The sequence below is a fragment of the Hypanus sabinus genome, chromosome 30, assembly GCF_030144855.1.
Source record: "Hypanus sabinus isolate sHypSab1 chromosome 30, sHypSab1.hap1, whole genome shotgun sequence".
NCBI classification, from domain to species: domain Eukaryota; kingdom Metazoa; phylum Chordata; class Chondrichthyes; order Myliobatiformes; family Dasyatidae; genus Hypanus; species Hypanus sabinus.
This window is the reverse complement of record NC_082735.1, coordinates 1-23139: the sequence shown is the minus strand read 5'-3', so window position 1 is coordinate 23139 and position 23139 is coordinate 1. Positions and strand designations below refer to the sequence as shown.

Below are 23139 nucleotides of genomic sequence, written 5' to 3'. Positions count from 1 at the left end.
TGATCCAGAGTATAACAAATAGTTGCAGCACCTTGAACCACTGCTAGGCCACACTTGTTTTCTGTTCTGTTCACTTCATTGTAGGAAGAATGTGGAAACTTTAGGGAGGGTACAGAGGACATTTATTAGCATGCTGCCTGGATTAGAGTATGTGTCTTATGTAGAAAGGTTGAGCGAGCTCAGGTTTTCTCTTTGGAGTAAAGGATGCTGAGAGACAATGATAGAGGTGTATGATAATTGTAAAAGGCATTATTAGAGTAGATAGCCAGCACATTTCCCCAGGTAACAATGACTAATCCCCGAGGACATGTTCTTAAGGTGAGTGAATGTTTGTTTGGGGAAATGTCAGATGTGGTTTGTTTTATACAGCATGATAAGTACATTGCTACGGGTGGCTGATACAATAGAGATATTTAAGATGGGGACATGGATGAAAGGAAAATGGAGGGTTGGGGTATGTAGGCAGGAAGGGTTAGGTTGCTCATGGAGTATAACATGTTGGACTAAAGGGCTCATACTGTGATGCACTGTTCTAAATGGTGGCTTCCAGTTCTCAGGGTCAAACAAACTGAGTTTCCCATCCACTTCTCATCTGCTTCTTTCAGCCTGGTCTCACAAATGAGGCAGGTTATGAAAGACTCTGTGCCTTGAACACATGGTTACCTGGTGGCAATATCAACAGGGTGGGGTATCCTTATCCCCTTCTACACAGCCCCCTCTGACTTTCATCTGCTTTCTTTATGCAGGGACCCCCCGGAATTGATGGCCTCAATGGAAAGGAAGGGAAGCCAGGTGCCCGGGTAGGACATTAGCTCACAACCTGAAACACTGAGATCCTCTCAGCTACTGGGTAGAGATAATAATGGTGATTGTTTTCTTTGCAGGGTGAAATGGGACCTATGGGGCCACCGGGACTCAGAGGTGCACCTGTAAGTGACTGTACTATCCAACATATGCAAACAGGCATTCAGCATTCAGTATGTTAAAAATTACCCATCCAGAATAAGACCAGAACTTGTGGTTAAGAAAAAAGGTTCATAAATTTGGTTTGATTTTCTTGAGATTTGAAAGTTGAGTAAAGATGTTGAAAGATTACAACAGAGTGGTACAGAGGGCACAACCTTGGAGCTGATTTTCCAGTAGTAGTTGGTGAATTTCCTCATAGGAGGATTTGAGGTACTCCACTTGACAACCTGTTATAGAGTAACTGGAGCCTCCAGTACCATGACAGGTGGGTGGGACAGGACAAGTCAGGGACTAAGAGAAGCCGAGGGTTTAGAAACATAGAAAACCTATAGTATCATACAGACCTTTCAGCCCACAAGGTTGTGCTGAACTTGTCCCTACCTTAGAAATTACTAGGCTTAACTATAGCCCTCTATTTTTCTAAATTCCATGTACCTATCCAAAAGTCTCTTAAAAGACCCTATCGTATACATTTCCACCACCATTGCCGGCAGCCCATTCCACACACTTACCACTCTGCGTTTTAAAAAAAAAACTTGCCCCTGACATCTCCTCTGTACCAACTCCCCAGCACCTTAAACCTGTGTCCTCTTGTGGCAACCATTTCAGCCCTGGGAAAAAGCCTCTGACTATCAATGCCTGTCATCATCTTGTACACCCCTATTAGGTCACCTGTCATCCTCCGTTGCTCCAATGCGAAAAGGCTGAGTTCACTCAACCTATTCTCATAAGGCATACTCTCCAATCCAGGCAACAACCTTCAAAATCTCCTCTGCACCCTTTTCTATGGCTTTCACATCCTTCCTGTAGTGAGGCAGTTTCTGAAAGGTGCGCATTCTCTAATTGGTCTCTTTCCATCAACAGGGATTTAAAGGAAAGCCTGGGCTCCCAGGACAACCTGGGCTGAGGGTGAGTATCTTGTGTGTTTGAAATGAGTGGGTGCAGTAGCACTCAAAAATAAGGTTGTGCAGAGTCTAAGTGATAGTGCTATGCATGGTTGCAGGTGTGTGTCTGAGTGTGAGTGTGTGATCGTGTGTGTGAATGAGTGTAAGTGTGTGTGTGTTTGTGTTACAAGCAGTAACAACTCTCACTGTTACAGGGTGAACAGGGAGCAGCGGGTCCACCTGGAGCAGCAGGACGTCCAGGCTTTGAGGCAAGTATGAATATTCTTCAATCACTGGTAATTCCCAAATTTTATTTTCCAAACATTCTCTGCAGCACTACCCTCTCTCCCCTCGGGGTATGTTTTACAAACATAGAAAACCTACAGCACAATACAGGCTCTTTGGCCCACAAAACTGTGCAACACAGATCCTTACCTTGGAAATTGCCTAGGGTTACCCATAGCCCTCTATTTTTCTAAGCTCCATGTACCTATCTGGGAGTCTCTTAAAAGACCCTATTTTAACGGCCTCCACCACTATCGCCAGCAGCCCATTCCACGCACTCAGAGAATGTCTGAGTAAAAAAACTTAACCTAACATCTCCTCTGTACCTACTTCCAAGCACCTTAAAACTGTGCCCTCTCATGCTAGCCATCTCAGCCCTGGGGAAAAAGCCTCTGACTATCCACATGATCAATGCCTCTCATCATCTTTTACACCTTTATCAAGTCACCTCTCATCCTCCGTCGCCCCAAGAAGGAAACGCCAAGTTCACCCAACCTATTCTCATAAAGCATGCTCCCCAATCCAGGCAACATCCTTGTAAGTCTCCTCTGCACCCTTTCCATGTTTCCACATCTATCCTGTAGTGAGGAGACCAGAACTGAGCACAGTACTCCAAGTGGGGTCTGACCAGGGTCCTATATAGCTACAATATTACCTCTCGGCTCTTAAACTCATTCCCACAATTGATGAAGGCCAATGCACCGTATGCCTTTTTAACCATAGAGTCGACCTGTGCAGCAGCTTTGAGTGTCCTATGGACTCGGAACCCAAGGTCCCTCTGATCCTCCACACTGCCGAGAGCTTTACTATTATATTCTGCCATCATATTTGACCTACCAAAATGAATCACTTCACACTTATCTGGGTTGAACTCCATCTGCCACTTCTCAGCCCTGTATTACATCCTATCAATGTCCCGCTGTAACCTCTGATAGCCCTCCATACTATCCAAACTGAGAGCTGGTGAAGAGCACACTCATCCTGAAGCAGAAACAAGGGTCTCTGAAAGTCCCCGCATCACAGTCCTTGGAAGAATCTCTGGCAGAACATCCATGTAAACATTGCTCCAAAGGACAGAGCCTTTGCATACACACAGTTGTCAGAAAACTGCCTCTGTGTTGACACAGTCAACTCAGGAGAGTATTTATCTTGGTAGAGCTACTCTGGTAGCTGTCCTGGTTTTGTATTCTGGAAAATCCCTAGAAATGTACTAGAGACGTTTGTGAGCTTATCACTGCACAGTCTTGCAATCTTCAGAAGTTTTCTGCTGACTCTGCCATAGTTGGATGCATCAGCAAGGGAGATGAGGCTGAGTACAGGGCTACGGTGGGAAACTTTGTCACATGGTGCGAGCAGAATCATCTGCAGCTTAATGTGAAAAAGACTAAGGAGCTGGTGGTGGATCTGAGGAGGGCTAAGGCACCGGTGACCCCTGTTTCCATCCAAGGGGTCAGTGTGGACACGGTGGAGGATTACAAATACCTGGGGGATACGAATTGATAATAAACTGGACTGGTCAAAGAACACTGAGGTTGTCTACAAGAAGGGTCAGAGCCATCTATTTCCTGAGGAGACTGAGGTCCTTTAACATCTGCGGGATGATGCTGAGGATGTTCTACGAGTCTGTGGTGGCCAGTGCAATCATGTTTGCTGTTGTGTGCTGGGGCAGCAGGCTGAGGGTAGCAGACACCAAAAGAATCAATCATTCGTAAGGCCAGTGATGTTGTGGGGGTGGAACTGGACTCTCTGATGGTGGTGTCTGAAAAGAGGATGCTGTCATAGTTGCATGCCGTCTTAGACAATGTCTCCCATCCACTCCATAATGTACTGGTTAGGCACAGGAGTACACTCAGCCAGAGACTCATTCCACCGAGATGTAACACTGAGGGTCATAGGAAGTCATTCCTACCTGTGGACATCAAACTTTACAACTCCTCCCTAGGAGTGTCAGACACCCTGAGCCAATAGGCTGGTCCTGGACTCATTTTTACTTAACCATATAACTTATAACCATATAACAATCACAGCACGGAAACAGGCCATCTTGGCCCTCCGAGTCCGTGCCGAACTCTTAATCTCACCTAGTCCCACCTACCTGCACTCAGCCCATAACCCTCCACTCCTTTCCTGTCCATATACCTATCCAATTTTACCTTAAATGACACAACTGAACTGGCCTCTACTACTTCTACAGGAAGCTCATTCCACACAGCTATCACTCTCTGAGTAAAGAAATACCCCCTCGTGTTTCCCTTAAACTTCTGCCCCCTAACTCTTAAATCATGTCCTCTTGTTTGAATAACGAGATTAACATTATTATTTAATTATTTATGGTTTTACATTGCTACATTTCTACACTATTCTTGGTTGGTGCGGCCGTAACGAAACCCAATTTCCCTCGGGATCAATCAAGTATGTCTGGCAGTCTGTCTGGCTGAAAACCTGTCATGCTCTGAGAACATAAAACAGAGTGGACAACGTAGCTCCTCTGAGTGGCTCTGCCCATTAATTATAGCAGATCTGACTGCAACCTCAACTTTGCTGTGTCTTTTAATCTTGGATATTGCAGAGTTCAGAAACTTATCTGTCTCATCCTAATACAGTTCATCTCTGGTTACAAAGCCCCAGATCTAAGAAAGGATATGCCAGCATTAGAGAGGGTTCACATGAGGTTTACAAGAGTGATCCTGGGATCAAAGAGTGTTTGATCATTCTGGACCTGCACTCTCTGGAGTTTAGAAGAATGCAAGGATATCATTGAAACCTATCAAAAATATTGAATGCCCTATAGAGTGGAAATGGAGAGAATGTTTCCATTAATAAAAGATTCTTGGACCAGCAGGCATAAGCCACAGAATAGAAAGACATCCCTTTAGAAGAACAATGAGGGGAAACTTCCTTAGCCAGAAGGTGGTGAATCAGTGGAATTCATTGCCACAGACATCCGTGGGTGCCAAGTCATATTTAAAGCAGAGGCTGATAGATTCTTGATTAGTAAGGATGTTAAAGTTATGGGGAGAAGGCAGGAGAATGGAATTCAGAGAGAAATTAAATCAGTCATAATTGAATGGTGGAGTAAACTTAATGGGCCGATTGTCTTGGTCTTAGCTTCTTATAGGTTAGATATTCCAGTTCCTGTGGGGCTTCAGACTTCTTCTTCCGGGTGGGAACTTGAGTTACGACCGCATTTCCAACTTGGAAATTAACACAGAACATAGAATATTACAGCACACTACAACACACTACAGCTCTTTGGCCAACTATGTTGTGCCAACCTTTTACTCGAAGATCAATCTAACCCTTTCCTTCTACATAGACCTCAATTTTTCTATCATCCATGCATTTCCTAAGTGTCCCTAATGGATCTACCTCTACCTTCATCTCTAGCAGAGCATTCCATGCACTCATGGAATAAAAACTTACCTCTAACACCATCTATACTTTCCTCCATTCGTCATAAAATTACGCCCGCTCATATTAGCCATTTTCACCCTGGGAAGGGCTTCTGGATATGCACTCAGTCTGTGCCTCTAATCATTTTTAAATTGTTATTTTTATTTATAGATACAGCGTGAAATAAGCCCTTCCAGACCCTCCCACCCAGCAACCCACCAATTTTAACTCTAGCCTAATCACAGGCCACATACAATGATAAATTAATCTACTAACCCGTAAGTCTTTAGAATGTAGTGGTAAACCGGAGCACCTGGAAGAAACCCACACACACACTGGAAGGAATGTGCAATCTTACAGAGAATGCCAAATTAAACTCCGAACTCATCCGGCCTATCCTTGTGCCCTTTATCTCAAAGGGACGTGGCACATATCCATGATCATGTGAATGACTGGAAGATGTAATCAGTCAAATGTTACAGTAAATTAGAAATAAGCAACTGCAGACACTGGAAACCTAAAATAAAGAGTCGTAGGTGCCCCACCTGGAATAGCATCATGCTAACCATTACATTCCTATGGCACCTGTCAAGTCAACTCTGACCTTCCTTCACTCCAAAGAAAAGCCCAAGCTCATTCAATCTATCTTTATAAGACATGCTATCTAATCCAGGTTAAAATCCTCTGCCCTCTCTCTAAAGTTTCCATATACTTCCTATAATGAGGCGATCATGTTCTAAGTGTGATCTAACCAGGATTTCATAGAGCTGCAATATTACCTTGTGGCTCTTGAACTCAATATTCCAATTCATAAAGGTCTTCTTCTCAACTTGCATGGCAACTTTAAGGGATTATGGACGTTAACGCTGAGATTCCTCCGTTCCTCCACACTGCTAAGAATCCTGCCTTTTACCCTATGTTCTGCCTTCAAATCCAACCTTCTGAAGTGAATTACTTCATACTTTTCCAGGTTGAACTCCATCTGCCACTTCTCAGCCCTGCTGTGCATCCTGGCAATGTCCAGTTGTAATGCATGATGAACTTCCTATGCTGTCTATGTCCTGTCTTCTGCAAACTCACTTCCTCATCCAAGTTATTTACAAAAATCATGAAGGCCAAACACCACTGGTCACCAGGCACACTACACTCAGTCTGCAACCACCCTCTACTTTCTTAATACAGGCTTGAGATACTGCAAACAGATGCCAATTTGACAGAGCAAGTGCAAAGCTTTAAAATCGAATGGGGCTTTTTGGAACTATTTGGTAGGCTTATTTATTAGAGTAAAATTAAAAGAACTTTCTGGGACAGTAGGAGAGGACAGAGCAGTTGCTGGGAATGGCCAGCAGGTCAGGCAGCATCTATGGAGAGAGAAATATTGAATGATGCTAGATGGTCAGTCCTGATGTATACAGGAGAAGCTGCTGGTCTGGAATTGCTAAATCCCAAAGCTATAGGCTGCTTTGAGCCTGCACAGAAGATGAGGTGTTTTTTCCCAAATCCCTGGTGGCTCTTACTGGAACAGGGAACAAATTTGCAATCAGGTCAAAGTGGCAGCCCTCAAGACTCTGAGCAGATCCATTGCGCTGTGGAGAGCTGCATAATAGTAAAATGGATTGAACAGTGGCTGAATGGGAGATGCCAGAGAATAGTGGTGGATAACTGTCAGGTTGGAGGCCAGTGACTAGTGGTGTGCCTCAGGGATCTGTACTGGGTCCAATGTTGTTAGTCATATACATTAATGATCTGGATGATGGGGTGGTAAATTGGATTAGTAAGTATGCAGATGACACTAAGATAGGTGGCGTTGTGGATAATGAAATAGGTTTTCAAAGCTTGCAGAGAGATTTATTAGGCCAGTTAGAAGAGTGGGCTGAAAGATGGCAGATGTAGTTTAATGCTGATAAGTGTGAGGTGCTACATTTTGGTACGACTAATCAGAATAGGACATACGTTGTAAATGGTAGGGCATTGAGGAATGCAGTAGAACAGAGTGATCTAGGAATAATGGTGCATAGTTCCCTGAAGGTGGAATCTCATGTGCATAGGGTGGTGAAGAAAGCTTTTGGTATGCTGGCCTTTATAAATCAGTGCATTGAGTATAGGAGTTGGGATGTAATGTTAAAATTGTACAAGGCATTGGTAAGGCCAAATTTGGAGTATTGTTTACAGTTCTGGTCGAATTATAGGAAAGATGTCAGCAAAATAGAGAGAGTACAGAGGAGATTTACTAGAATGTTACCTGGGTTTCAGCACCTAAGTTACAGAGAAAGGTTGAACAAGTTAGGTCTTTATTCTTTTGAGCGTAGAAGGTTGAGGGGGGACTTGATAGAGGTATTTAAAATTATGAGGGGGATAGATAGAGTTGATGTGGATAGGCTTTTTCCCTTGAGAGTAGGGGAGATTCAAACGAGGACATGAGTTGAGAGTTAAGGAGCAAAAGTTTAGGTGTAACACGAGGGGGAACTTCTTTACTCAGAGTGTGGTAGCTGTGTGGAACGAGCTTCCAGTAGAAGTGGTAGAGGCAGGTTCGATTTTGTCATTTAAAAAAAAAATTGGATAGGTATATGGACAGGAAAGGAATGGAGGGTTTTGGCTGAGTGCAGGCTGGTGGGACTAGGTGAGAGTAAGCTTTCAGCACGGACTAGAAGGGCCAAGATGGCCTGTTTCCATGCTGTAATTGTTATATGGTTTTATGTCCATCTAGACAGAGAAAATCCCTTCTGATTTTCAGAGTTAGGATTAATTTCTTTATCATGTGCAGATCAAAAAATAGAGTGTTGTCATTTACATTAACAACCAACACTGCCAAGAATGTGCCGATGGTAGCCCACAAGTGTTGCCTCACATTCCGCCAGCAGAGCATGCCTACCATGCTATGCAATAAAACACAGAACACAACAAGACAAAATTTACCAAGTGACAAAGCAACAACAGCAAAAAAAGACAATTCTTACATCCCACCCAACCTCCACCCACATATGTATTTCTCTAACCCCAGGACAAGCTGTCTTCATCCTCCAGCCTTCCATGGATGTATGCATTAGGCCTTTGACTTCACCAGCAGAACCACAGCAATTCTTAGACTTGGGCTCTGGCTATCTGCCTTGACTTCTGGACTTCCAATCAATCTTCGGGCTTTGATCTGCACAATGTCCATAGCCCTCCATTCTCTGCATGTTAATATACCTAAGTATCTAGAAGCCTCTTAAATGCCTTTATTGTAAGTGCCTCTATCACTCTTCCTGGCAGCACATTTGAGGCATTCACACCTTTACACTTCTCCTTTGAACATTCCCCCTCTCACATTTAAAGCACGTCCATCAATACAGCCACCTCCTATGGGATCCCACCACCAGACACATCTTCCCCTCCCTCCCACTCTCGGCTTTCCACTGGGATCACTCACTACGTGTCTCCCTTGTCCATTCCCTCCCCCATCCCCCATCCCTCCCCACCGACTTCTCTCCGGCCACATATCCCTGGAAACGGAAGAAGTGCTACACCTGCCCCCACACTTCTTCCCCCACCACCATCCCAGGCCCCAGACAGTCCTTTCAGGTGAGGCACCACTTCACCTGCAAGTCAGCTGGGGTGATATACTGTATCCGGTGCTCCCGATGTGGCCATTTATACATTGGAGCGACCCACCGCAGACTGGGAGACCTTTTCGCCGAGCACCAGCGCTCAGTCCTCCAGCAGTGGCAGGATCTCCCTGTGGCCACACACTTCAATTCCACAGACCACTCCCACTCCGACATGTCTGTCCATGACCTCCTCTACCATCAAGATGAGGCCACACACAGGTCGATGGAGCAATACCTTATCTCCCGCCTAGGTAGCCTCCTGCCTGCCGGCATGAACATTCAACTCACAGACCTCTGTTGATACCCCTACCCGCCCCCCTTACCCCATCCCTATCTACAATTTTAGTCTGGTTCTCTTTCTCTTGCTTTTTCCCCCCTCACTATAATCTCCCCCCAGCCCTACCTTTCTTTCTCTTTTATTCCCCATAATTCTCCACCTTCCCCCAGCCCATTTCCCTTCAGCCTATCACTTCCCAGCTCTCTACTTCATCCCTGCCCCCACTTCTTATCCCCCCTCGACCATCCCCGTTACTTCACTCCCGATGAAGGGTTTCGGCCCCAAACGTCGTCACTACCTCCTCCCATAGATGCTGTCTGGCCTGCTGAGTTCTGCCAGCATTTTGTGTTTTTATTCATTTCCAGCATCTGCAGATTCACTCGTGTTGCCATCAGTATTGGATGTTTCAACCCTGGGAGAAAGTTATAAGCAGTCTACTCTGTTTATGCTTGACATCATTATATAAACTTTCATCAGCCTCTGCCACTCCAGAGAAAACAACCTAAGTTTGTCCAGCAACTCCTTAAAGCTCATATTCTCTAATCCAGGAATCATCCTGTTAGGTCTCTTCTGCACCCTCTCCAAAGCTTTCATATCCTTCTTCCAATAGAGTGACCCAAACTACTTTATAAACTGTTCTTGTGTTGGCAGCAGGTTTAAGGTGAACCCATTAACTAAACAAAACAGCAATATTTTTTCGATAAACAGGAAGGTCTGTGAATCTTTGTGGAGATGCAGGTCTGACATAACTGCCAATGCGACATGGGAACACGGAGTTCAGAAGTGCAAGCATCTAATCAAGTGGATCTGTGTTTGTTTGTAGGGAGAGCCTGGTCCACCAGGGCCTGTAGGACCACCAGGACTTCCTGGGCACATTGTGAGTATTACTAGTGGTTTAGTGGTTCTTTTCACCCCTATGAGGAGCCTGGTAAAACAGGGAAGCTGCCACCCCTCCTTTTACCTTAAGCCCAACCCTTACCTACTGTACTCTAAGAGGCCTGAGAAAGAAGAAACAGCCTCTTGCCTTCTGTCCTGAGAAAGCTCTAAGATGTCACAGTGACCTCAGGACTGGTCACACGTATCTCACATAACAATTGGAACCTGAATTATTGAGCACTGAAGGACTAATTCAAGCCGCCAAGATGCTGGATCTCACAAAGACTTTTCCAGTTATTCCCGCTCTTTCCCCATAACCAGCATTATTTTCCTCTCCTGTGAGTTATCCAGTTCCCTCTGGTTAAATGTTCATTTGTTTCGGAGAGCACGTTGTACACTACTGTTTGAATGGATTCCTAGAAAGATCCAGGACCACCCCAAAATAAGACAGATTTTTTGGTGTAAGAGCACGAAAGATCATTTCCCACTAGTGCACGCCCTCCAATCTACAAGGCCCCACCACGGTGACCAGATCATTGCCCACATTCTGTTTTTGTGCACTTTATGCAGTCCAGTGTAGGACTGTAGTATAACTTTCTCTGTGGGTTTTTTTTTATTATGTTCAGTCTAGTTTTTAGTACCGTGTCATGTAAACCATGGTCCTGAAAAACGTTGTCTCATTTTTACTATGCACTGTACCAACAGTTATGGTTGAAATGACAATAAAAGTTGACTTGACTTGACATTCACCATGCCCAGATGTCTGTTGAACTTCTAGCTCCTTTGTCCTTGGTGTGTGGACTGTGGGCAATTGTGAAACATCGTGAAGCTGCCACTGCTGCTCTCAGGTGAAAGGTACCACTCAAAGCAGGCTCTCAGCCAATGAATAGCAGGATCCTCTATCCGTGGGAGCAGCCAAGAGTCAATGAATAGGCAGGATCCTGCATACTTTATAGCAGGCTGCAAGCCAGTGAATGAGTTGATGACAACTTTCTTCCTTCTTCTCAGGGCACGGCTGGCATTCCAGGAAGCCCAGGCCCAGCAGGACCACCAGGAGTGGTGAGTTGAGACCAGAGACCCATGCACCCCAGTCATTAAAACACCCCTCTCCCTCTCTCTCCCACACCCTCTGTTTCCACCCTTACCTCTGTCTGTGCCTCATTTCTCCCGGAACTGCCCTCCTGAACTTCCACATTCCACAGCGTTGCTCACATCTTTCCTCCTCTGACTGCTTATGCTTCCAAATTGGCTCTTTTATAGGGAACAAAGGGTGATCGAGGGCCGATGGGAGAAAGAGGTCTTCCCGGCATGGCTGGATCCCCTGGTCCCCCTGGATCACCGGGGTTAATGGTGAGTATTCTCCACTGTTGCACCACCTCCCTGCTGCCACTCATCAGCACTCCATATCCATATCGGGACAGCATGGAAATCGGGCGGACAGCATTATCACAGGGTGACGGGTGAGCTTTTGTATGGAGAACTTGCCACATCTGGTATGACCCTGGTCAGGTCTGGGCCTTCTCCTGATTTAGTTACCTTTGGGATGTAGGATTATAGCTGCATAGTATTTATGTTGGCAAAGATTAGTGAGATAAAGTCATGGTGGAGATAGAAGAGTCTTAACTAGTTCACACTAAGAATTAGAATTGAAAATACACGTGGACTAAGATGTTGGCTATCCTGTGCTATCATCAGTTGATTTGCCACCTGTCTTCAGGAGTTTCGGCCCACTTATGATCAAGACTCCCTCTAGGTGGTAGGCCAGCAGTGCTAAAGCACCACCTCCCACTGATGAGCTTAAAAATTTGGCATCTGCCTCTATCAGAGTTGTTGGTCGCTTCCATCCAACAGATAGTCTACTCTTCAGGTATCTATGCAGCTACTGAAGAGTTTACAAAAGATCGATACGCTGTCCGACTATCTCCCCCTCGGAAGTACTTGGTCCACACCCATGATGATCCTGTCTCTGCTACCTCAGCTACAGCCCTGCTGGTTGGCTTGATCTCTCTTCCAGTGAAGCCAAGGACTTGCAGCCACTTCTGGAAAGTGAACGCAAAGTAAAGCCATGGAAACCTCCTTCGAATGGATAGCATGAGACCTTCCACCCTCTGTCTCTGCACTCTGATCTTAATTCTGCATACTTGGTCAACTTGCGCTCATGGGCTTCATCGATGTTGTCTTCCCAGAGGACTGTGAGTTCACCAATAACCACTTCTTTACTGACGTCAGACCAGACAATTATATCTGGACGCAATGTGGTGAAAAGTATTTGCTCTGGGAAACTGCCTTTCCCATCCAGGTCGGCCTTGACACACCAATCACTGGCTGAAGAAAGTATGCTTGTTTGTGGGCCTGCGCTGTACACCCTTGACTTGGAACCTTCTTTCACGAATGATATACGATGTTCTGTGCAGCATGGGGCATGAGATAAGTTGTGCTGCAGTACTCTCTGCTCAACCGCTTCTATTACAACTTTGAGAATGTTGTTATGTCTCCAAGTGTCCATGCCGCTGGAAAGATTGACTCTGCATGCACTCAAAATACGTTGAAGTGTTCCCTTCTCACCATAAGCAGCACACCTGTCTGTCTTATCTTCATACCAGGTGCTGGGGTTGGCAAGTGTTGGGAGCTGGTCATGTATAGAAAAGAAATGCGGAGTGGTTCCATCTGCCATAGAACATTCCAAGATAGATGTCGTTGTTCAGCCCTTTCCCACGAGGTCCAACAACCATATAACAATTACAGCACAGAAACAGACCATCTCGGCCCTTCTAGTCAATGCCGAGCGCTTACTCTCACCTCGTCCCACTGGCCTGCACTCAGCCCATAACCCTCCATTCCTTTCCTGTCCATATACCTATCCAATTTTACTTTAAATGACAATACTGAAACTGCCTCTACCACTTCTACTGGAAGCTCATTTCATACAGCTACCACTCTCTGAGTAAAGAAATTCCCCCTCGTGTTACCCCTAAACTTTTGTCCTCTAATTCTCAACTCTATCTATCCCCCTCATAATCTTAAACACCTCTATCAAGTCCCCCCTCAACCTTTCACGTTCCAAGGAAGAAAGACCTAACTTGTTCAACCTTGTCCAAGCCCCTTGTTTGGTCAGGCCAGCTGCTTTAGCTAACCTCTTCTCCTCTTCTACTTCGTATTTCTTGTATTACAAGCTCACGACGCTGCTTACCTGTAGAAGATGACTACCACTTGTGGGTTGTCCATCCAGGTCCCTGGCAGCCTAGCTGGGTAGCCCCAACCGTCTCCTTGTGCTGCAATCTAGACTCTGCCTCATCAACTGCTGCCCAGGCTGACCACTTCCTGCCTGATCTCACATCCGGATGGGTGTTCTTGATGACAGGGTCTTTTGAGTCTCAAACCATCAGGAATGATCTTACCTTGGCTACCTTGATCTCTTCAACATGGGATTGCACTGGGATGGTAAGTTTTGTCTGGCTACTGTGGATTGCAACATTAGTGAGGCTGCTTGATTCTCCAAGCCACTTTTTCATATACTTGTTGATCTTCTGTTCCATTGCCTCAACATGGGACATTGCCACTTCACAGACAGTCAGTGGCCACCTTATCCGTGGCATCAGTCCGTACTGCAAGCACCACAACTTCAACTTGCCAGGCAAGCCACACTTGTCGACAGACACCAGACCTTTGCGGATCTGTTTGCCTGTCTCTTGAAACCTCTTGGTGTCTCTCAGCTCCTCTGTGTACCATCGCTTGAGGCTTTTAACTGGTTGGTCCTGAATGGATGGAATCTCCTCTCCACAAAGGGTGAAATAAAAGTCAACCAGCTTTCCTCTCCTAAGAACAAGGCTCCTTGACTTCTTGGTCTTGAACTTCATCTTTCCCCAATCCATTAGCTCAAGTCTAGATAGTACACTATCTAGACAAAGACCCCATGCCTTTGTGTCCCATTCCCAGCAATCAGCCTGACTGGTGATTGCACTGGATACTGTGCACCAGACACCACTGGTGCCCATGTCCACATTGCGGACAAGACGGGTCCCAGCAAGGAGGTGACATGGAGGCTTGTACCAGCTCATCTATACAGCTCACCGCACAGGCTGCCTGCTACGCTAACTTTGAGGAGATGCGAAAGGATTTAGAAGGAGTGGATTGGGACAATTGTTTTATGGGAAGGATGCAATAGAGAAATTGAGGTCATTTAAAGGTGAAATGTTGAGGGTACAGAATCTTTATGTTCCTGTTAGGTTGAAAGGAAAGGTTAAAAGTTTGAGAGAGCAATGGTTTTCAAGGGATATTGAAAACTTGGTTTGGAAGAAGAGAGATACCTACAATAAATATAGGCAGAATGGAGTAAATGAGATGCTTGAGGAATATAAAGAATGTAAAAAGAATCTTAAGAAAGAAATTAGAAAAGCTAAAGAAGATACGAAGTTGTTTTGGCAAGTAAGGTGAAAATAAATCCAAAGGGTTTCTACAGTTATATTAATAACAAAAGGATAGTGAGGGATAAAATTGGTCCCTTAGAGAATCAGAGTGGACAGCTACGTGTAGAGCCAAGAGAGATGGGGGAGATTTTGAACAATTTCTTTTCTTTGGTATTCACTAAGGAGAAGGATATTGAATTGAGAGTAAGTGTTCGGCACGGACTAGAAGTCCGTTTCCATGCTGTAATTGTTATATGATTGTACGCAAGAGGCTGAGTGCCAGGCCTGAGGGTGAATGCAGTTAAGCCCAGTGTGGTTCTTTCATTTCAGTAGAGTAAATTATGGTCATCAGATACGAGAGGGTAAGTTATACGGTTAGTCGATGAATCTTCTGTAAAGTGTGCAACAGAACACTGTGGGACACTTACTGACTGCTGTCTGTGTCTTCTTCCATTCCTTCAGGGAGAGCCTGGCAGTGATGGTCCAATAGGAAAAGAGGTATGTTGTCAAAATTATTCCAGCGTCAGGCAAGAGTGGCATTACCAGAGAATAACTGAAAGCTGGGGGTCTAAACTCTCCTGGATATGAAGCAGTGAGAAGTTCCAGCAAAATCGATACCTGCAAAGCCGCAGGTATCCTGCTTGAGTCTCTCCAATGTACCAGATGTAACCCATTCCAGTAAGGAGCCCACATCAGGAAGTATAGGAGGATTGTCCTCAAATACAACATCCCAGCAGGACTGTGGCTGCATTTCTCTTGGAATCCAAGTCAAAGCTTTTATGGTTTTGTTATACAGCCAGTTTTCTAGCAATCACACATGTAGATTTTCAAATTGATGATACAGGAAAGGAAATATCCAGAGACCCTGTATGCTTGCACCCTGCCCAGCCTCTTTGACACAACCATCTCACTAGTCTCATTCCTGAGGTCTCTACAACCATGATCAGATGCTTTGTGCATTGGGGCTGCTCTCTGCATTTGACACCTCATGGGGAAACTGCTACATGTGGTTTATTTCATTCATCATGAGTGAACACAAGAATAGAAAACGAATGAGATTAGGAGTAGGGCACTCAACCCCTCAGGCAAGCCTCACCATTCAGTGCAACTATGACAGGCCTCCTCTCTTCTTCTGCCTCCAGTGGCCCAAATACCCAAATCTTTTAAGATGCATTTACTACCTGCTCTTTAAATACCCTGAATGATGCAGCCTTTGCAACCCTCCAAGGTGGAGAATTCCAGAGATTCACCACATGCTGCGAGAACTTGTTCCTTGACATGTCAGTTTTAACACCTCCTAAATGTTGTAACTATGTCCTTTGTCTGAGACTTTTCCTCTACTGAAATCAATTCATTATCTGTCCTTCGTCATCTTTAGAATATTGTAAGTTTCAGTGAGATCTCCCCACTTCTAAGGATCTAAATCCTTCGGCTACCTGTGAGATGACAGTCCTCTGATCCCCAGAATTAGCCCAGTGTGTCTCCTTCAGACTGCCTCTAACACTTAATCCTTAAAACAGGACTAAAAACTGCACTTCATTCCAGGTGTGATCTCACCAGTACCCTAGACTTCACAGCCATCTTGTAAGAAAAACCAATTTGCCATTCACCTTCCAAACTATCTTCTGCTCACCAGTGCCTCTGCAACTAGACTCATTCGGCCTGCCGTTGTCTCTGAGACTCTGTTCCCACCTGCACCAGGTTGACGGCTCATACCTACTGACCTTTCTCTCCCCATGTTTTGACCAGAGATTTAAAGTTTGTAGTTTTTCAATCATTTGCCACCAAGAAGACCCATTACTGTACTTTTAATGATCCATTTCTTATTGTTAATGCCTGTAGCTCTCATGTGTCCTTCCCCTTTTCAGGAGTGACAGCCCCTTTTTTAATCCCTCCTCCCCACTAATACCTTTCTTTCACTGTGACACAAGCAATTCACTCCTCTTCAGTGAAACCCCTTGTGGTGAACTACATATCCCTGCTGACTGCTCCTGTGGCTCCTCCCACAGGCCCTGGTATAAAGGCGCTTGAGGCCTGAGCCCTGCCCTCAGTCTCCAGGATGTAGTATGGTGGTCAACTACTGCTTGTTCTTTCTTCCAGTCAATAAAAGCCGATATCTCGCCTCACGTTTCAAAGAGATATTGATGGTGCATCACCCCTCAAGTCCCTCTGCCTCACCATTGTTTTACAACCCTTGATTTGCCCCTTCCTTTGACAAGGGTATACAATCCTCCCCTTGTTCAGCCTGCTCTCTTCTCCAGCTGCTATGATGAAATTCCATGTTGTAAGCCAGACTTGTAGTTCCTTGGACTCATTCGTGATGGGTAGCACAAAACGAACTGGCAGTAATGTCCTCTCCACTTCATGGACTTTTATCCATCACACCTTGTGCTTTATTTCCAAACTCTAATATTCACTGTTCTTCTCCCTTAGGGATCACCTGGTGTTCCTGGGAGTGCGGGGCCTCCAGGGGCAAAGGTAAGACATGACCTTTTTTTAAGGGGAGGTTAATGTAATGAGATAACTCAACTCTGCTCTGAACCAATGACATATGTAAAGGTTTTACACACCCAGCATATGTTAATAACTCATTTGAGGAAGGCATTCATTTCACTGGCTGACTAATGTCATCCTCGCCCCAACGTTTGTGCAGCTCACTACGTGAGCATTGTCCACCCACACAGTGTAGTAATCCAGACTTTGCTCTCCACAGTCAACAATACGCCACAGTGTGGGGCTTCCATGCACCATTTCACAGGCCACCACTTGCTGCTGCCCAACACCAGCTGTCTGTCGTCTGAGACGCAATGGCCGTGCAGGACCTCAGCAGAGCAATCGTGGCGCTTCAAGTGGGGCTCCAGCAGTGCCCAGGCTGGATCTGTTGGAGTAAAAAGGAACTTGTTTAAGTCAGTGCTCCCCAAATTCCATCAGTATGTGGACTTTGCAACGAGAGGGGAGAATGCGTTGGACCTTGCTTATACAATCATCCCCAGCCACGCCCCACCTCGGATACTCAGACCACATCTCTGTTATGCTAATCCCAGCATACAGACCGCTCGTCAGGTGCTCCAGACCAGTTCAGAACCAGGTGAAAACCTGGCCAACAGGAGCCATCTCTGCTCTTTAAGATGGCTTTGAGCACGCTGACTGGCACATGTTCAGGGAGGCTGCAACTGATGGCGACTCTACCAATTTAGAGGAGTACATGGCATCAGTGACCAGCTACATCAGCAAGTGCATTGATGATGTTACTCTGTCCAAGACCATCACTAAATGCGCTAACTAGAAGCCATGGATGACCATGGAGGTGCGTGCACTGCTGAGGTCCCGCGACTCCGCCTTCAGAGCAGGTGACAAGGCAGCCCTAACAACTGCAAGGGCCAAACTGTCTCGAGCCATCAGAGGGGCAAAGCATGCACACGCCCAGCTAATCCACAGCCACTTCCAGGACAGTGGCGACACGTGGCGCATGTGGAAGGACATCCAGGACATCACCAACTACAGGACAACATCACCTGACTGTGCAGGTGATGTCTCCCTCCCAGATGCGCTGAATAACTTTTACGCCGGTTTTGAGGCGGAAAATGATGTGGCGGCGAGGAAGTCCACCCCTCCTACAAATGACCAGGTGCTGTGTCTCCGTGGCCGGTGTGAGAAGAACCCTGTGCAGGGTCAACCCACGGAAGGCTACTGGACCAGACAACATCCCTGGTAGAGTGCTCAGAGGATGCGCAGACCAGCTAGCAGATGTTCTCACTGATATCTTCAACATCTCCCTGAGCAGCACCACCGTTCCAACGTGCTGCAAGGCTGCCACCATCGTCCCCGTGCCAAAGAAGTCTTCAGTGTCTTGCCTAAATGACTACCGTCCTGTTGCACTTTCATCCATCATCATGAAGTGTTTCGAGAGGCTCATCATGAGGCATATCAAGACCCTGCTGCCTCCCTCATTGGGCCCCCTGCGGTTTGCGTACCATCCCAACCGCTCAATAGATGACGCCATTGCTATCACCCTCCAACTGGCCCTAACCCACCTAGACAAAAACATGAGTCAGTTCTGTGGGAACAGTTCAGTGATGGGGCAAATTGGGCAAATGAGACAGTATGGTTCAATGGGCTGAAGGGCCTATTTTGCACTGTATATCAATAAAAAATATTAAAATAAAGTAATGCTGAGTGAAGTTATTCTCTTTGTTTCAAGAGCCTGATGGTTGAGGAGTAATAACTCTTCCTAAACATGATGGGGTGGGCCCTGAGTCTCCTGTAGCTTCTTCCTGATGGAGCATGGACTGAGTGGTGTGGGTCCCTGATGATTGACGTTCATTTGCTGTGACAGCGCTCCATGTAGATGTGCTCAGTGGTGATGGGGGGGGGGGCTTTACCCCTGACAGATTGGCCTGTATTCACTACTTTTTCCGTTCAAGGACATTGGTGTTTTTGCATCAGGCTGTGATGCAGCCAGTCCACGACAACTTGTGGCTATCCCCAGTGTAATCCCTGGTGATTTGATTTGATGCAAACAACACATTTCACTGTGTTTTGATGTAGAATTGACTAATAAATCAAATATTTATTTTATTTAAAGGAGTTAGATATAATTCTTGGGGCTAGAGGGATTGAGGGAGATGGGGAAAAAGCAGGAGCAGAATTAGGATAATCACCCATGATCATATTGAAAGGCGGAGCAGAAATGAAATTTCAGGTGGCCTCTGTCTCCTGTTCATTCAGTGAACTTGTTCAGCAGCTTCACAATTGCAGTTAATATTTGTTCAGCAAAAATGGGATGTCCAGGTACTCCCATTTCCAGGTTTTGTTAAGAAATAGGAAGAAGAATCTTACTTTAAATCTGCTGACCTACGGGGGATGATTGGTATCAACCCAAACAAGTATCGTTCATCATATAGTCAAAGTGCTGGGTCCTCTGATACTATACCAAGCTGATGTGCTGTTGCTTAGATACACAGAGTGGTGGGTGCATGGAAGGGGTTGTGGTTGAGGCAGATGCATTAAGGGTATGTTAGAGGTTCTTAGATAGGCACATGGATGAATGAAAAATAGGGATCTATGTAGGAGTGAAGGATTAGATTAAGTTAAGAGGTCAACACAACATTGTGGGCCGAAGGGCCTGTATTATGTTCTATGCATGTTCACAGACAGCAGCAGCTACCACACACTGCTCCCACTAGTGATGGGAAATTCACTAGGGAATGAATTGCTAATCCCTTCTCTTTGCTTTCTTTCCAAAGGGTGAACCAGGAAGACCAGGAGCGAAGGGAGCCCAAGGGGTGAGAGGAATGCCTGGCATGTCCTTTGGATCAGGCAAGAGTGGTGGAATGGGACTACCTGGACCTCCCGGAACCCCCGGTGCTCGGGGAGAACGAGGGTTACCTGGACCGCCAGGACCTGCCGGTGCTGCTGGAATTCCAGGAACACCTGGATCTGCGGTATGGAGTGCTCCTCATCTCATCAGTGATCAATGTAGAAGCTATAAGTGCTCTTTCATAGGAGATAAGCTGTTTTCAGGACACAACTGTGTGTCACGGACCAGCGTCCCCACTGACACCCCATGCAGTTGTTCTCAGCATCACTGGAAACTCTCCATTCCTCAGGGAACTGTCCTGATCAAAGGCACTGCTGCCTGAGAGGTCCTCATCCTAAGATACCCTGTTTACCTTCCAGTGGTTACCATGGTTACCCTTGCTGTGGTTACCAGAAGACTGCTGGGTCTTTGGACCTTTTTGGTTGTAGGTGTCACAGGGAGAACCATACAAACAGCTGCTTGTGTCTGCTCTGAAATTGTGTACAACATGACAAAACACTAGGACTTGACTTTCCAAAAGCTGGCAGGTTTAAGGCTGCCACAACACACAGACACCACATTGTGCCTGCTCATCTGAGTTCTATCCTGGAAGAAACATTGCCAAAAGCCTAACATAATCCAAATAAACCATATCCATTATAGCAACCAGTACTGTGTCACCTTTCCCATCTGTGGGAACATTGTTCTCTGCAAGAGAATACGAGGCCTCACATTACAATAACCTTATATAGCTGTCTTTGTATATCTGAGGACTGAGTGACTCACCAAATCATAGATAACACAACATAGTTTAAAGCAACAAACACAAAGTTTATCTATAGTTTATATCTCTATCTGATCAAAGAACCAGCCAGGCCACTTCCATGTTCAAAACTAAGCTCAGCTCACTGGTGTTAGAGAATGTGTTTGGTAAAATGTCTGTGTAACGTGTAGCAGAGCCGTACGCACAGGTTTTCTAACCAATGTAACAATCCTGTTAGGCAGCACATGGCATTTTCAACATGAGACTCTTAGCCAGGTACATTAGCAATCAAGGGCTATGTGCTGAAAGTAACACAATGGTCACTTTCCTTCCAACAGGGAGAAGCTGTTAACTTTGATGAGATCAAGAGGTTAATCAGACAGGAAGTTATGAAAATCTTTGACCGTGAGTATGTTCTTACTTGTTTGTAATAACACAAGGCCAATAGGTCCATGCCTGCTTCTAGAGGAGCAATCCCATCAGTCATGTTGGCCTATAATTTACTGGATTATCTATTTTGCCCTTCTTAAGCAAAGGAATATTTGGACATACAACACAACATAGAATATGTTACACATGATTATGCAAACCTTTTAATCTACTGTAAGGTCAATCTGACCCTTACCTCCGATATAGCCCTCCATTTTTCTATCATCTATGTGCCCAGTTTCTTAATGTATTTGCCTTTACCACTCTCTTTGTAAGAATACTTACCCCCCTGACATACCTCCTATACTTTCCTCCAATCAACTTAAAATTATGCTTCAATTCTCCTGACCTCACATGTGGCTTATGAGGATACAAAGATCTCTGTCAGCTCTCTCCTGTTTTCCCTCTTTCAATAACTGCAGGAGAGATCACATAAGGCCTGGGGGATTTATCCACCTTAATTTATTTTCAAAGACCAAACTGAAAAACAGATTAAGGTGGATGAATTCATATTATCTTCTTTGTAAACTCAACATGTCCTATGTATTAACATGCACCACACAACATACACTAAACGTCCTATATTATTAACATACACCACACAACATGAATAATGAAAGGAAGCTGGAGACTAATGTCAAAGCAGATACAAAAAGCTTTTTTAACTATAAGGAAAAGGAAAGATACGTCGCATCTGGAATTTATCCAGTTAGTGGACGACTTCCTCCCACACTGCTCTTGAAGTAGTGGGAAATTGCGTACGAGGCAAGTTTGCCACTTAAGGGTGAGTTTTTTCTCCCCCAAAGATCACCTACTCTTAACCCAGCACGAATGAAAAGCATGCAGGGGAGCCAGCTGGATTCGAACTGGAGACCTCCTGCCAGCACTGATGCCACTGTGTCGCCAGCCAGCCTTTTTAAGTATATAGAGGGTAAAAGAGAGTCGGGCAGATATAGGACCAATATAAAATAATGCTGATATTGTAATGAGAGATGCAGAGATGGCAAAGGAACTGAATGCATTTTGCAACAGTCTTCACAGCAGAAGACGTCTGCAGTATACCAGACATTCAGGGAAGAGAAGTTTGTGCAGTGAAAATTATGTCTGAGAAGGTGCTCAGGAAGCTTTATTGTCTGAGGGTGGATAAATCTCCTGGACCTGATGGAATGCACCCTCGAGTTCTGAAGGAAGTAGCCAGAGAGATTGCAGAGGCATTAACGATGATCTTTCAAGAATCGATAGATTCCAGCATTGTACCAGATGACTGGAAAATTGCAAATGTTACTCCGCTATTTAAGAAGAGTGGGAGGTAGCAGAAAGGAAACTACATTTGGTTGAGAAGTTGTTGGAATTGTCAGATGAGATTACAGAGTACCTGGAGGCACATGACAAGATAGTCCTGCCTGAAAAACCTACCGCAATTTTTTGAAGAAATTACAAGCAGGGTAGACAAAGGAGATGTAGTAGGCATGGTGTACTTGGATTTTCAGAAGGCCTTTGACAAGGTGCCGCACATGAGGCTGCTTAGCAAGATAAGAGCCCATGGAATTACATGGAAGTTACTAGTGTGTGTGGAGCATTGGCTGATCAGCAAAAAACAGAGAGTGGGAATAAAAGGGTCCTATTCTGGCTGGGTGCCGATTACCGGTGGAGCTCCACAGGATTCAGTGCTGGGACCGCTGTTTTTTACAATGTATGTCAATGATTTGGACTAGGTTTTAATGGATTTGTGGCTAAATTTGCCGATGATACAAAGATAGGTGGAGCAGTGGGTAGTATTGAGGAAATTGAGAGCCTGCAGAGAGACTTAGATAGTTTAGGGGAATGGATGAAGAAGTGGCAAATGAAATACAATATTGGAAAGTGTATGGTCATGCACTTCAGTGGAAGAAATAAACAGGCAGACTATTATTTAGGTGGGTAGAGAATTCAAAATGCACAGATGCAAAGAGACTTGGGAGTCCTTCTGTAAGA

The 23139-nt window shown here is 45.3% G+C and overlaps 1 protein-coding gene across 1 annotated transcript in view; it reads left to right on the top strand.

Moving 5' to 3' along the window:
- Positions 1-21141, top strand: part of col16a1 (collagen, type XVI, alpha 1) — a gene marked incomplete at its 3' end in the record, with an annotated part of 565824 nt that extends 544683 nt beyond the window's left edge. Inside the window, exons 54-64 of the mRNA XM_059954228.1 lie at positions 747-800; positions 885-929; positions 1831-1875; positions 2066-2119; positions 10216-10269; positions 11277-11327; positions 11529-11618; positions 15137-15172; positions 17108-17152; positions 19921-20118; positions 21075-21141. Coding sequence (XP_059810211.1) covers positions 747-800; positions 885-929; positions 1831-1875; positions 2066-2119; positions 10216-10269; positions 11277-11327; positions 11529-11618; positions 15137-15172; positions 17108-17152; positions 19921-20118; positions 21075-21141 — 739 coding nt within the window. The remainder of the gene's footprint in view (positions 1-746; positions 801-884; positions 930-1830; positions 1876-2065; positions 2120-10215; positions 10270-11276; positions 11328-11528; positions 11619-15136; positions 15173-17107; positions 17153-19920; positions 20119-21074) is intronic.
- Between the last annotated feature and the right edge of the window lie 1998 nt (positions 21142-23139).